Source organism: Drosophila teissieri, chromosome 3R, assembly GCF_016746235.2.
Source record: "Drosophila teissieri strain GT53w chromosome 3R, Prin_Dtei_1.1, whole genome shotgun sequence".
Lineage (NCBI taxonomy): Eukaryota > Metazoa > Arthropoda > Insecta > Diptera > Drosophilidae > Drosophila > Drosophila teissieri.
In genome coordinates, this window is record NC_053032.1 from 14844176 (window position 1) to 14858337 (window position 14162).

The 14162-nt window shown below is 44.2% G+C and overlaps 2 protein-coding genes across 2 annotated transcripts; both read right to left on the minus strand.

Moving 5' to 3' along the window:
* Nucleotides 1-5082: 5082 nt before the first annotated feature.
* LOC122619345 (vesicle-fusing ATPase 2) lies at nt 5083-8737 on the minus strand. Its single transcript, XM_043796211.1, has 4 exons — nt 8559-8737; nt 8119-8443; nt 6538-7503; nt 5083-6315 (listed from the first exon to the last, which is right to left on the minus strand). The coding sequence occupies exons 1-4, from the start codon at nt 8666-8668 to the stop codon at nt 5461-5463; spliced, it is 2256 nt and encodes a 751-aa protein (XP_043652146.1). The 5' UTR covers nt 8669-8737; the 3' UTR covers nt 5083-5460.
* Nucleotides 8738-9012: 275 nt separating this feature from the next.
* On the minus strand, nt 9013-10459 carry LOC122620951 (vesicle-fusing ATPase 2). Its single transcript, XM_043798646.1, has one exon. It carries the CDS (start codon nt 10343-10345, stop codon nt 9317-9319), a length of 1029 nt encoding a protein of 342 aa, XP_043654581.1. The 5' UTR covers nt 10346-10459; the 3' UTR covers nt 9013-9316.
* Between the last annotated feature and the right edge of the window lie 3703 nt (nt 10460-14162).

Below are 14162 nucleotides of genomic sequence, written 5' to 3' on the forward strand. Positions count from 1 at the left end.
AAACTGCGATTGATCGTGCGACATGGGATGCGGATGAGGCAGTCAGAAATTCCTAAGAAAATGGAGCACACACACAAAAAACGCAGCACGCAAAAAAAGGGTGGAATACAATATAATAATAATAAGGAGCATAAGGAGCATAAGGAGCGAGGGAACCGAGATCTCGTATTATTTAATTTGGAACTGGGCCGCTCTTTTCGCCCTTGTTTTTCTGGCCAGCTATCAATGAATCGAAATGAATTGAAATGAAATAAAATGAAATGAAATGAAATGCGAATGTCTCGATCGCGTGCGGCAACATTTTCACAGATTTCAGATTTTGAGTTTCGAGCTTTTTGCCCTGGATTCTGATTCTGCGTTTTGATTTGTACCTCCTTTTGATCGTGCCACGTTTTTTCTCCTTTCGAAGTTTGTGTGTAATATCGGGGGTTGTGTCTTCTGTTTAGGCTATAAATGGGATATTAATACATACTTCTGTTTAACCCTTGAGTGCCTAGTGGGTATTCCATTCAACGCCTAATCGCCTCATTCAATGGATATATATTTGGTCGACTCATTATTGTTTTAAATAGTTATGTACATACCAGGATTAATCTCCCAATGTAGGGAAAATCGAAAATAAAATACAAAAGGTCATACGAACATTTAGTATTCAACGAAAGTAGACTTTATACTAAAGTCAAAGAATACTACATATTATATTATGAGATTTGACATCGGAAATAAGAATTCCTTCTTGGAATACAATAACAGTTTTGTCTTTTATACGGACCGAAATAAAGGAATACAGAGTAACATAATAAATCTTAAACAAATTTCTATTAAAGTATTCCACTCATTCTAAGGAGCAGCTTCGTGGGTTAATCCCCCATTTTGTTGCCAAATATTTCGACCAACACGAATTTTTTCCCCGGTTAGTTGATGACTAATACGCATGCAAGTTCCGCGAAAACTCCGCCCCCGCGCCCCGCTGCATTCCACAAATAGTTGCCTGCCAAATTGCAACTCAATTATAAATTGCAAAGGGGAAAATGGAAAAAAAAAACGAAGAGCGAAACCGAAACGAAACCAAAGCCAAGAAAAAACCCAAAACAGTCGCAGTGTAAAATTGTAGCTTAGGCAGCGGCAAAAACTACTAATTTAACTGCGAGTTTCGCATGCTAACTTACACACACAAGCGTAGAAGGAAAAAGAGCTCGAAAACATCAATGGAAATGCCATGAAAAGGCAGGTTGAGCTCTGGAAAATCCATGAAATGTGCGAGTACGAGGAAAATCTTCCGCGTTTGTGTAATGCAGGAAGATTTTCCATGATGTTTGTTTTGTATTCGCTTTTCATTTTCCCCGAACTGCTGAAGACATTTGTATGCACGCTTGTAAGTTTAGCACTCACTCGAAAAAAATATGGGAAATCCGTTTAGGGAAATCCCGGCCCCAATCCGGGCCAGTATAAAATACCAATATCAGGTAGGTAAACTTTATCATTTTAAGGCCCTCAACATGTTGAGAATATTTTTTATTCGTATATATTAAAACAATATATTACATTTAAAAGAAATTCTGCCTTTAAAAATATATATCTCAACGTACAACATTTGGCTTTGTGGACATTGAAACAATGATTGTTCATACTGCTTAAATACAACGTATTGTTAAATACTATCCAGCATACCTAATTTACTTTGGATTCATTTTTCTCAGTGCATGCTTGCATAGACAATTTTCCGCGGGATTTGCATGTGGCGCCAAAATATCTCTCGATTACCATGCACATTCAAACGAACTGAATGTTCGAATCTGCTGGAAAAGCGCATCATTTTCTCCGGATAGCGAGCGGTATCGAAGATCCGAGATCGAAGATCGCAGTTCCCAGTTCGCAGTTCGCAGATCGAAGATCCGAGAGCGAAAGCACAAGCTCTGGTCGAGCTGGTCGAAAGAAAGCAGGTGAGAGCGGCGACCGCTCGTAAAGAGCTCAAAACATGACACCCCAGATGGGCCAGCTCCTGGGGTGAAGGGTGGGGCGGGGAGTGGTAGGAGGGCAGGGGTGCAGGGGGGGAGACGGGCGAATGGGGGAGGGGACACCGTGCGAAAGTGAAATCGAACCTTCGCTGCCGGCGTTTGCGCTTTTGAGCAGCAGCAAAAACAACTAAGCCGGGCCGGTTTCAAAGTTTACGAGGGGCGCGACTGCGGCGCACAGTGTTTCAAATTCCAAAAAAAACGTTGTACAAATTAGACAGGTACTTACAATGATAATGTCGCTAAAAACAACATTTTTCTACTCCCGGAAAAATTTAAAAACTTGACATACATACCAATGTGGTTATTTCCAAACAAAGCTTGTTTGAACCGCACTCACCGTTTTGAGAGAAGCTGAAAACATATTTACTTTGTATATCTAGTTTATAATTCCCATACTATTTATTTTAGTCATTTTTTGAATATCAAAAAAGATAAAGAAAGAATTTGTATAGGTTTTTAAATCTGGATATTTACTTAATTAAAACTTTTAGATGACCATCACTTGTGCCAAAAGTAAACTGCATAAAGAGTTAAGTAGCAAAATATTAAATTGTGGTACACTGTGCGCCGGAGAATCGACTTTTCACAAGTGCAGAGAGTGCGCCGCTGCTGAGTTTAATTAATAAAAACAAAAATACGAATTTGTAAGAGTTTCGCATTTATTTTTACAGGCGGTGAACGAAAATCGGTTTCGGTTTTAATTTTGGCTCCTGCTGCGGGCTGCCGATTTTTGGCCCGGTCGTTGATCTTTGTCCGACTGGACTTTCGTCACCAAGCGTTTTGCATACGTGAGCGACCACCGCCAATGACGCGCCGGCCGGGCCCCAAATCCGCAAATTATAATTACCCATCGATTGCCGGGTGGGTGGATGACTTTTCCTGCGGTTCTGACGAACCTGGCGCTAATTGCGGACAGGATCCTTACTCGGTCACAGCCCACAGATATAAAGATTGCAAGCGCGTCCGCTGGGGAGTGATCTTTAGTGTTTGTTAATATATTTAAATCGTATATCTTTAATAACAGAAAATAAAGGGTTACACGTTTTGGAATATTTACAAACTATGAAAGCTTAAAACTAAATTTGGAAAAGATCTAAGCATCATAAATATTGCGCACGACAAAATCGACATTAGGAATGGGTCCAAGACTACAATTTAAGTCTTTAGCAGTGGCATACGCCAGTTCCAATATAACTTTACTCTACTTTTAATGATAGCTAGACTTGTTCTAACAGTTTTGCTATCAATAGTCAATAAAAACAGAGATACGTAAATCTGGCATGTAAAAATCTTTGCGAGCATGATGTCCAGAATTTCCCTCACCAATAATTAGCAAGGAAAATCATGATCGCGCTGGGCAATTCCAGGGGCGATTGGCAATGCAAATCAATTTTGAGATCTTTGCAAATATGCAGCTTTAATTAGTTAATAAGCGGCGCTGGCTCGCAGCTGACACCGTCGCGACATGGCCATGGCTTTGGTTTGTTGGTTGCTTTGCTACCCAGGATTCCTCAGACGACTGCGGCTGATAAAGCTGGACTGGACTGGGCCACAAATGGGCGTCGAGCGCAATTAGCGCCATATATCAATTACCGAGCGCTGCTGCACTCCACGCCACTCCACTCCACTCCACTCCACCCCAATCCACATTACGTATACGCAGACGACGCGCCGCTAAGGTGTTTTCATTATAAATCATTTATTCAAATTGCATATTACGCCGACCGACTGGTTGTGGTCAGCAGCTCGGCCAAGCTGACCACTGCTCCGATTGGGTTCCGGCGTCAGGTCTCGTCGCGAACAGCTGATCGATGGATCGGATCAGATCGAATCGAATGGGATCGGGATCGGGTGAGTATATTGGGTGTATGGTATGATAACCACTTGACGCCTCCGGAGCGGACAGCTGTCGGGCGCCGATCACCGATCACTGATCACCGAGCATAAACAATATTCAAATGGATGGGAGTTTTCGCAGAATTCAAGCTCCTACAGGAAAGCTAATTAAACATTTCAATATTATTTTCAAAACAAAGAAGCCGTTTAATTTTATCCTGAAACGATAATATATTTATTATATTTTTGACTGAAGACCGTTTTTGAGGCAGCCGTTGTTATTAGAAAGGCCACAATCTTTGGGAAAACTCGATTTATTTTAACTATTGGGTAAATTACATCAATTAGTTTGTTGTTATCTTATTTGGTACACAGCAAGTCTATTCAAAAAAAGACATTTACAAATCATCCACACACATTTTTGGGTTTTTCGAAAAAGCTTCGATCGAGATCCACAAAGTGTAGCCAAGACATGCACCTCGCTATGCACCTTAGCTAATTTTGAAACCTAAAGTGATCTCACTTATGGATGTAAAATTAAAGTAAATCGAAGATAACAACCATTTAAAACTAGGCGTTCTATGTAATCTAATTTCTATATTTATAGTTCCCATACAGGACGTGTATGAGAATCGGTATAATCTCTATAACGCTCAAGCCTCTCATGACTGGTAAAAATATCCAGTTGCTTTAATTCCATTTTGATTTAAAAGATCAAACTATTTAGGCAGCATCGTTGGATTTGTATTTCTTTTCTGTTAGCATGGTAATGCAATATTCGTAAAAGACTTATAAAATACATCCTGTTGGTATCAAATTTTCAATGTAAATCTGTGCGTACAAATTCATGTGGACGTTCTGAGACTATCCTCAGTCGCTAATGCGAGTTCTCAAAGTTCGTTGGTTCAGAATTATCAAAATTCAAAGCTTACCAATTATTTGACTATATCTCATAAGTTGGTCTTCAGTTACGGGTAAGTTGTGCGCTTTATTATGTTTTTAGTGAGACTTAAACGAAGTACGATGGTTAATTAAAGCGTTAAAGTTGGATACGCCTTTGTCAAACTCAGAATTTAAGACGGCTTTCGATTGTATGGCGATTCATTGTGATTCGCTTTTGATATCTGAAAAACTCATTCATAATATTACACAAGGGTGGGTCGATTTGTTCTCTTGCAGAATCAAAATTCATAAAATTACACACTTCCAAAAAAAAAAAAACAATAAAATTAGTTGATTTCATATTTATTTAAGTGAATCCCCGATTCAGTTTAATAGGTTTGACTCCAACTAATTTCAAAGTTCCTCGGAAGTATAGCATTTTATACAATCTCACTATGCAAGTCAGACTCAAAAAATTTGTAAAAGATTAATTTGACTTTATCTCACGTAAATCTCTTTTCTTTTCGAAAGTCAAATTTGTGAAATGTGTACTTCTTTCCCGAAACAATGTAAGTACGGCGGTTTTTTTTAGTTAAGCCTCCACCTTTCCAGATTGCATCAATCAAATCGACCCACCCTGGGTGTTTGGTAATGGAATGTAAGTTAATTAGAAGGCGTCGTTGAGCTCCACAATGGAAAGCCGCAGCTCGGCGATGGGCGGTAGCTAGTGCGATCTGGCCACCAAGTCCAGACCGCCCTCCTCCTCCATTTTGCTGAGGAACTTGATAACCCGCTGGTGGGGCTCCGATTGCCGGATCATATCGATGAGGGCCAGCAGCTTCTTGATGCCTATACACACTCGCTTGCCCGCCATTTTCCTGGCAATGCTCTGCAGCTCCTCGGGACTGAAAAAATCCGTGTCATCCAGCACGGCGAGGACGTGCTCAGGGGTTGATAGATTGGACACATGCAGGACGGACGTGAATGCCGGCAGCATTTCCATCTCCTCGAGAACATCTCGCCGGCTGGAAGTGCACAGGATCAGCAGTTTCCTGCCCTTTGGCGGCTGCTTTTTCAGTAGAACCAGTAGGGCCTGCAGCGTGAGATTAGAGTACCGGGGTCCGATCGGACCGTAGTCCAGCAATCGCTCCACATTGTCCACCACAATGCAGCTCAAAGTGGAGCGGTAGGCGTCGTCGAAGATCTTGCGGATGTGCAGGCACTTGGCGGACTCTGTGAATCCAACCATATCCTCCGGGGAGCAGACCTTAACGAACGGGAAGTCGCTCAACTTTGCCAGATTCGCGGCCAGCGCTGATTTACCAGAGTTTGGAGCTCCTTCGATGAGAACAGACACCAGTCCAGAGCTCTCAGTGGCCTTCGCCTGCTGCACGGACAGCATTCCGTCCTCGAGGAGTTCGGTGACCGGTGGTCCCCAGTTAATAATACCGCGTGCCAGCAGATTCTCCAACATCTCCTGGGCTGCTCCAAAGGCGGGCTTGATGTCGTTGTCCAGGGCGTGCAGAAAATCGGCCCGAGTAACACGCAGTTTTTCCATAGCCTCAGGATCCACGTGAACCTTGGATCGTAAAAACACAATTAATAAGGGAAAACACTTTAGAAATATGCAATAAAAATATAAGTTGTCGGAAAAGCGAAATATCGAAATGTGGATAATGCGGTATCCACTCGATCGTTGACCGATTCTTTGGTTTACCGAAACCAAATTAAGCAAACGCGAAATCCAAAACCGAGAAATAACGGAGAAATAACTGTGAATGAAGAAGAAAATATAGAAAACCTTGGAATCCGCCTTGATTAGCCGGTTCATGGCAGTGGATTGGGCAGCTCTAACCAGTCCCTCCAACTCTGCGCCACTGAAGTTCTTTGTTCTGGCCGCAATTTCATTGTTGTCCACATCGCCAGCTATCTTGTTGAAGTCCCGCATCCGCTTGGTGTGGATGTTGAGGATCTGCACGCGTCCCTGCTCGTTGGGCAAGCTTATCTCCATTTGAACTTCCAAGCGGCCAGGTCGCAGCAGGGCCTCATCGATCATGTCGCGCCTGTTGGTCATTCCTATTACCAGAATGTTGTTCAACTGCTCTACACCGTCGATCTTGGCCAGCAGTTGATTGACGACCGTATCGTGGACTCCACTATTACCGGCCACGGATCCACGAGCCTTGCAAATGGCATCGATTTCGTCGAAGATGATGATGTGGAGTCCACTGTTCGGTCCCAAACGCTTTTCCTCCTCCTCGGCCTCGGCGAACAGTCGCCGGATATTGGCCTCTGATTCACCCACGTACTTGTCCAGGATCTGCGGACCGTTCACGATCTTGGGTTCGCGGGCATTAAGCATGGTTCCTATTTGCCGGGCCATCAGGGTTTTGCCCGTGCCTGGTGGTCCGTACAACAGGATACCCTTCACGTGCTTGATGCCAAGTTGCTCGACTAATTCCGGCGGAAAAACGCGAGAGGCGAAGGCGCGTCGGAAGATCGCGTTGAACTCCTTATCTAGGCCACCAATGCCCATCTTGCCAAAGTCCCAGTCCGGATTGATAATGGACTGGCGCACGATCTTACCCTTGGAGCGGCCCTGCAGGTTCAGCACGGAGTTCTCGGCCTTTTCGAACTGCACCACCGTGTTGCCGAGGATGCGACCGAATCGCACGTTCCGGGTCTTCGGTGCACTATCTCCCACTGTTCGGGGATCCACAGCCTCCAGGGTTTTCACTGCCAGGCCCAGGAACTTCTTGTCTCTGAACTGAAAGGCGGTAAACACTCGTATAAGTAAATCAACGATTTTGTTATAGTTTCATTTCGTTTGCAGGGAAACCAAGCAGACTATTTTGGGTTCATAAGAAGGACCTTACACATTTTGCGGACACTGTATGCGGAAATATTGTGGCAGAGAGCCAAATAGAAGATCACCAGAGCTACGTGTATTTGCATTGCTAATTGTCGAGGGGAAAACTGCCGTGTTAATAGGGTCATTGTCTAAAAATATAACATGAGATTCAGCATCTCATGCCAATCAAGACGTCAGTAGGTTTAATGTACATATAAAACCAATAACGATACTCCCACTACTGATATTCGTCATGGAGCTTGTATGCAAGTCTTTGTGTGAAATGAAACACAAGTAAAATTATCAAACTTAAGTAAGCACAATAAATGGTGAAATTACAAATGGGCGCGTCGAGAGAAATCGAGAACCCACGATGAATAGACTAGTACTTTCAGCTAGCTCTGGCATTTATCACTAATCCTATCCAGAGTTTTGCACTATGAGATGGTTAAAAAGTCCTACACTATCTATCTTTCTATCCTGCACATCTCAGTACATTTAATGGAGCATCACATCCATGCACACTGGTACCTGGAAGACGAGCGTTTGACCGACGGTCAGGGGCATTCCGGCGAACTGCATGAGGAACTCCTTGGCCATCTCGTCGGAGTCGTAGGGCTCCTGCGTGGTAGTCTTCTTCTGCAGGAAGTCCGTCTCGAAGGAGACCAGTGTTATGATATCGGCGCTGGCGTCGAATCGGTAGGGTCGCACGTCTATTTCCTGGTTGATGGAGAGCGTGGCCCACTTGCGCTGGACGAGCGAGAATCCGACGTGGCCGAGTGGCAGCTCCGGCCCGCTGATCTTCTCCAGCGCGAAGATGAAGTGCAGCCCTGGTCCCGTCGAGATGTCCACATATCTGCGAGGTATCAAGCGGTGTGTCATTGCCATAAGCCAATGTATCCAAAGAGACGCCCACGTAGTGAAAAGTGGAGGTGGAAAAACAACAGAAACCAAGAAAAGGCAACACTCACTTGACCTCCTCCGTGAAATCCGACACATTCACAATCGCCTTGTTGGTCAGGGATAGCTCGTCCGTGGGGCATTTGATCGCTCTCATCCGGTGGGCCATTTCAATCGACATTTTCCTGCGCTTTCCAGCTCAATTTAGCTCAATTTAATAATATAATCTTGGAATTGACTCAGCAATCAGCTGCTTTCGCCCATCCCTGGTCTGCGTTGCGTGTGTATGCACTGTACGCGCGAGCAAAAGCTGCCTGCTGCGGCACTGCATAGCGCTAATTTGAATTCATAGGCGCGTTTTTCCATTTTCAATTACTAGCAAATGATCAAGTTAATGCCAAATGGCTTGAAATATGTTTCCATTTCTATGCTCTTTTTAGGAATACATAACTGAAGAAGAGAATCCATCATATTTATTGTATCAAAAGCCCTATCCGTTAGGTAAATAATAAATGATAAAATGAGTGGCATTTGCAATCTCTTTATTCTTGCTTTTGTATAATAAGCACAATGTGTTAGTAAATTCTACTTAAGTTACGTGTTATGCGAATCACATCAGCGGACTGTTCATTTTAGTCTTAAGAACGCAAATTGAAGTATAAAATGATATATGGTAATAAATGTTTAAGATCGTTTGAAATCGAGTTGGAGGTCATGGTTCCATAGTTCCATGGTTCCTTTAAATATAATGCAATACTGAACTATTAAATATGGAAAAGTTTTGTTGGAATTGTAGATACAATATTGCACGTTTTAAGTCTACTGAGGTTCAAATGGCTGCAGAACTGGAATTGGGGCCCACCCATCCCATTGCTTCGCCCAATTTCAGCAGGAATTTGCCAGGTCGTCGTTCGGGCGTAATGGGATTCACCCATTCTATTAGCTCAAGCAACCGTTTGATGCCAATGGAGACATCACGGCCCTCCATGGCGCTCTTAATTTGGCGCAGCTCCTCGGGCTCAAATCGTTTTGAAGCTTCCACAATGGCCAAAAGTTCTTTGGGAGTGGAAACATTTGGCACATTGCGCACTGAAGTGAAAAGGGAAAGCAAGCCCAGCTCCTGCAGGACATCGCGACGATTGGTTGTGCAGATAATGAGCAGCTCGTGACCTCTAGGCGGTAGTTTCTTCAGAAGAACCACCAGCATCCGCAATAACTCATTGGAGTATTGCTTTCCCAGGGCGCCGTAACCAACGATACGCTCCAAATCGTCAATGATGACGCAGCTGCGCCTGGAAACATGGGCGTCCTCTAGGACTTCCCAAATCCTCTGGCATTTGTCGGAGTCGCTAAGTCCCAGCAAATTCGCCGATGATATGTATTTCACAAAGGGGAAGTCAGTGTTTAAAGCCATTTGGGCGGCAACCGTGGTTAAGCCGGACTTGGGCTTACCTTCGACCAGGTGGCATGACAGTCCAGGGTGCCCGGTAAGCAGGAGGCTTTCCTGATCTAGAGCGGCGTCGTTAGTGCTACGACAAAAATATTCATATGGCATCAGCTGCTGCAGAACCTCCTCCTGTCGACCAAACCGGGGCTGAACGATCTTTACCGCAGCCAGAAGATCGACCTGGCTGACTTGCAGGCCCTCCGTGTATCCGGTGACGTGATTCCGGACAATGGCTTCATGGAGGGCTACGAGGACCAGTTGACGCAGCTCGTCCTCCGTGAAATTTTGGGTTTTCATGGCTATTTCATGAGGGCACACATCGCCGGCTAACTTCATGTCATGCAGCCTTTTGATGCGAGAATCCAAGAGATTCAGGCGCTCCTCATCATTGGGCAGAATGATGTTGACCATCTTGGCGTCCGGGTTGGCTTCTTTAATTATGAAACGCGCTTTTTCCCTTAAAATCCCTCAAAATCAAAAACTTAATAAAATGTGAGAACTATTTTTTCACGATCAGCTGTTGTAACGAAAGTGGTTTTATATGTTAACTTAACAGCGTGTAATCGATTGCGATATCTGCGATCGATTTTAAACTTCACAGACGAAGTTTCGCTTAATGTGGTTTTTAAACCAATATAAACGTTTGTATTGTAATTTTTCATTGTTTATTTAAAGCTATCTTAGATTTTAAATAATATTATTAATATTTGAAATTGCAGCCCTATCCGACTTCCGAGCTTCTTATAACGATACTTTAAACACATACCTAACCTTCAAACAAAATACTGCTTTTCCACTTGGCTTCACTAGAGCGCGCGCAATTTAAAAACAAACTAAACATTATCGGTTTCGATAGACTGCCGCCGTTATAGTTCAAACGACTTCGTGATGAATGATATTCTTGAGTTACGTTCCTTTTGCTGAAACCTAGGCACACATTAAGAAATCCCGCTTTTCGGCTCTTCTGCTGGATGGCTGTGCAATTACTTGCAATATCGCATTTTTCTTCTTTCCTTGCCGCTGACCTCGAGCAGTTAATCATTCGCTCGATAATTGGATAGTGGATGTCTCTATTCGTTCTGGGGTCCCCCACCAATTTATAGCGTGCATTATATTCGGACAGTTTAATTGGGTATCGACATTTATTAATTTATCCGGTCCGCCGGCTTTAGTGTAATGTCGGTAATTTGTTTGGCCCATCCGAATTTGAGCACTCAAGGCTTTCAACACTCCCCATCCGCACAGTTTCCCCTTTCTTTTCCAGGCCATTTGCATGCTCCAAAGGGCCGAGACTCGCGCCAGCTATGCACATTAATTAGGCCGCTTCATTAGACACATGTCCATCAAAAGTGGTCTAGGACCAGGTTCACGCTCCGCACTCGAAGCAGTCTTCGCCGCCGGCCAGGGAATATAGTGCATATACACATGTATATATCCCGATCCGATCCGAACCGATCCGATCCGAGCCTGACTGCCTCTCGTGTTGCCTGTTTTATGTAATTAAGCCAGGCGCTCACTATTTAAATTGCTGCCGGATGGCGAGGGGAAGTCAAGAAGTCCAGGAGCGGCAGCGTCAGCGACGGCGGCACTGAAAAGAATTGTGTGCCAAATTCAATAAAAGCTATTTAAGGCATATCACATATTTACATATATGGCCAAATGTACGACTAGCCATCTTAAAATGACTAACATTACTATTTTTCCTGTCAACTGTAAAAGATTCGATAATATATATCGTTCTTTGATTGTTCAGTTACGTAGGAATGTAGGAAATTAAATCTTTAAAAATGTAATCTTGAAATATGGTAGCATTTGCTTAGCTAAAGATTTCCCCACCCAACCTCGAGTCACAGCATTACGTCGAATATTTTTCGTGACGACTCGCAATGAATTTTCCCCAGTGCACCCCACTTGCGCCCGGGTGCATCACGAATCGGCAATTGAGGCCCAGCAGAATCGGCTTGAGGACGGAGCCATGGCCAAGTGCAATTTGCAGGCAGGGCAGCAGCCTCCGCAGCGAGATCCGCATCGAGATCCGCATCCTCGCGAGGAGATCGAGAGTCGAAACTCCAGACGTTCGCTCGTCAGCGCTTGAGCCAATAATTATGGTTATTAATCGGCCTGGGAATTGGCTGCTAATTTGCAGTTTAGTTACAAATTCTGGCCGCCAGCGTGCAATTACCCGCCTAAATTATAGCCTCAAAATAAACAAAACACCGCAACGCCAACGAGAATCGCTGGACGCGATGGTCAGTTCACTTAACTCCAGAACCGCTCAGCAGTCGGGAAAGGTCACACCACCGAAGGGGCATCACACGGAAAAAATTATAAGATGGTAGAAAGTGCTTGGAATTTATTATATAATATAGATCTCCCTGCCTAGTAGTCCCAGAATTGTGTTAAGTCTAATTAAAATTACTTGAAGTAGAATGCGGAAAAAGAAGCAATATTTTTAGAATATGATCATCTACATACACATTTATTGTACAAACAATATTAATAATAATTTCAATACTTCTCTGTGCAGCATGCTGGTTCATTGGGCCTTTTGCGTGTTTGCTTATCACGAGTCTTATCGCCGATTAAGCAGGGTCAATGCCGCACAGAGCGGCTAATGACGCATCCAGAGCGGCGTTGCAAGTCGTCCAACTCCTGGCACTCGTAATTAGACGCCAGTTCTGGGGCGTTACTCAATCAAGAGTTGATGGCACAACCCCTTTCCGTCCGGAGCAGCAGCATCATCATCATCATCATCATCATCATTACCATCCTCATCGGCGGAGGAGCTGCAACTATCCTGCCGCATGATCGGGCCCAACTACAACATAATTTCCAGACGTCGACGCGTCAGTCCTCCAATTTCGGAGGTGCGCTGGCAACACTTTTGGGCCACCAAATTAAATCGTGTGCTGTTTATTTAAATAACCATAATTTGGCGCACCATCGAGGGCCCTGCTTAACCCGCTGGTGCCCCCCGTAACTCGCTGCTTCTGGGGCTATTTATTAACCCACACACTCAGCGCAGCCGCACCGAACCAAACTGAACAATCTGAACCAAGGCGATCCTTGGCTTTTATGGCCTGGCACATGATTTTCCCGGGCTGTGAGAACATAAAAATTCAATTTAATATGCTCCCCAAGAACTTCGTGGACTCCCCTGCCTTTCTTCCGCCATCTGATTTGGCTGGAAAGTGTTTTGTCTTCGGCCAGCATTCAATGAAGTTCAGTTTATTATGGTGGCCCATATGCAATCAAACCCGGCTATGTCAGTGCAACCAAATTTGTCGTGGGTGTTTGTTTGTGGCATCGTTTTGTCCATAATTATAGTTGCATCGATTCCAATCCGAAAACAGCATAAAATCCCATTCAAATTGCTACACTTTATGTTGCATACTTTTCAAAAACTGACCGAATGCATTTGAATGCATTTTGTAAACATCGTGTAAAAACATCTTTAGCCAAATCTTAGTCAGATCTTAGTGCTGAAATATAATAAAATTTAAATTTCATTTAGGTTTACTTTAAAGAAACGTAATAGAACAGCTACAGAAAGTGTCAAGTGTTCATGCGTTAGGCAATCAATCAAAACTGTTAGAAATTCCTTACTCTTTATATGCATTGCATATTGAGCCCACCACATATCGGTTTTGGCCAAGTGCCAGGACATAACGCGCTCAATGCCATTATAAACAATTTATGATCCCACCGTCCGAGCGCCCAAACGTCCAAATGTCCAAACGTCCAAATGTCCGAAAGTGGCCAAGTAAATTGGCCCGTTCGCTGGCTCCGATAATCTGCGAAGATCTTTTGCCTAAGTGGATCTCTAGTTGGCTGGATGGCTGGTGGACTCAGCACGTCAAGTTTAGAAAAATGAGCTTGTTAACGCTCCATGATGAGCCCAGTTAGTGTCTAACCCGGAGCCAGATCGATTCGCTCCGATCGTTCGCAGATGGAGATGGATGTGAATATGCCTATCCCTAGGTCCATCCCATAGGATACCATTCGAACTGAACCGCACCGCATCGCACCGCACCGCACCGATCCATTCCGATCCGATCCGATCCCATCCGACCCAATCAGACTCGAGACTCATCATTAGGGCCCTGTGTAAAATTACAACACGATAACACGTAATCATTAGCGTTGCTTCGGGACGGTGTGAGCAAACAATTTTGGGGGCCACGCAGATCCGAAGCCAGTCCCTCCCCATCCGAAGCCCCCCACCTCC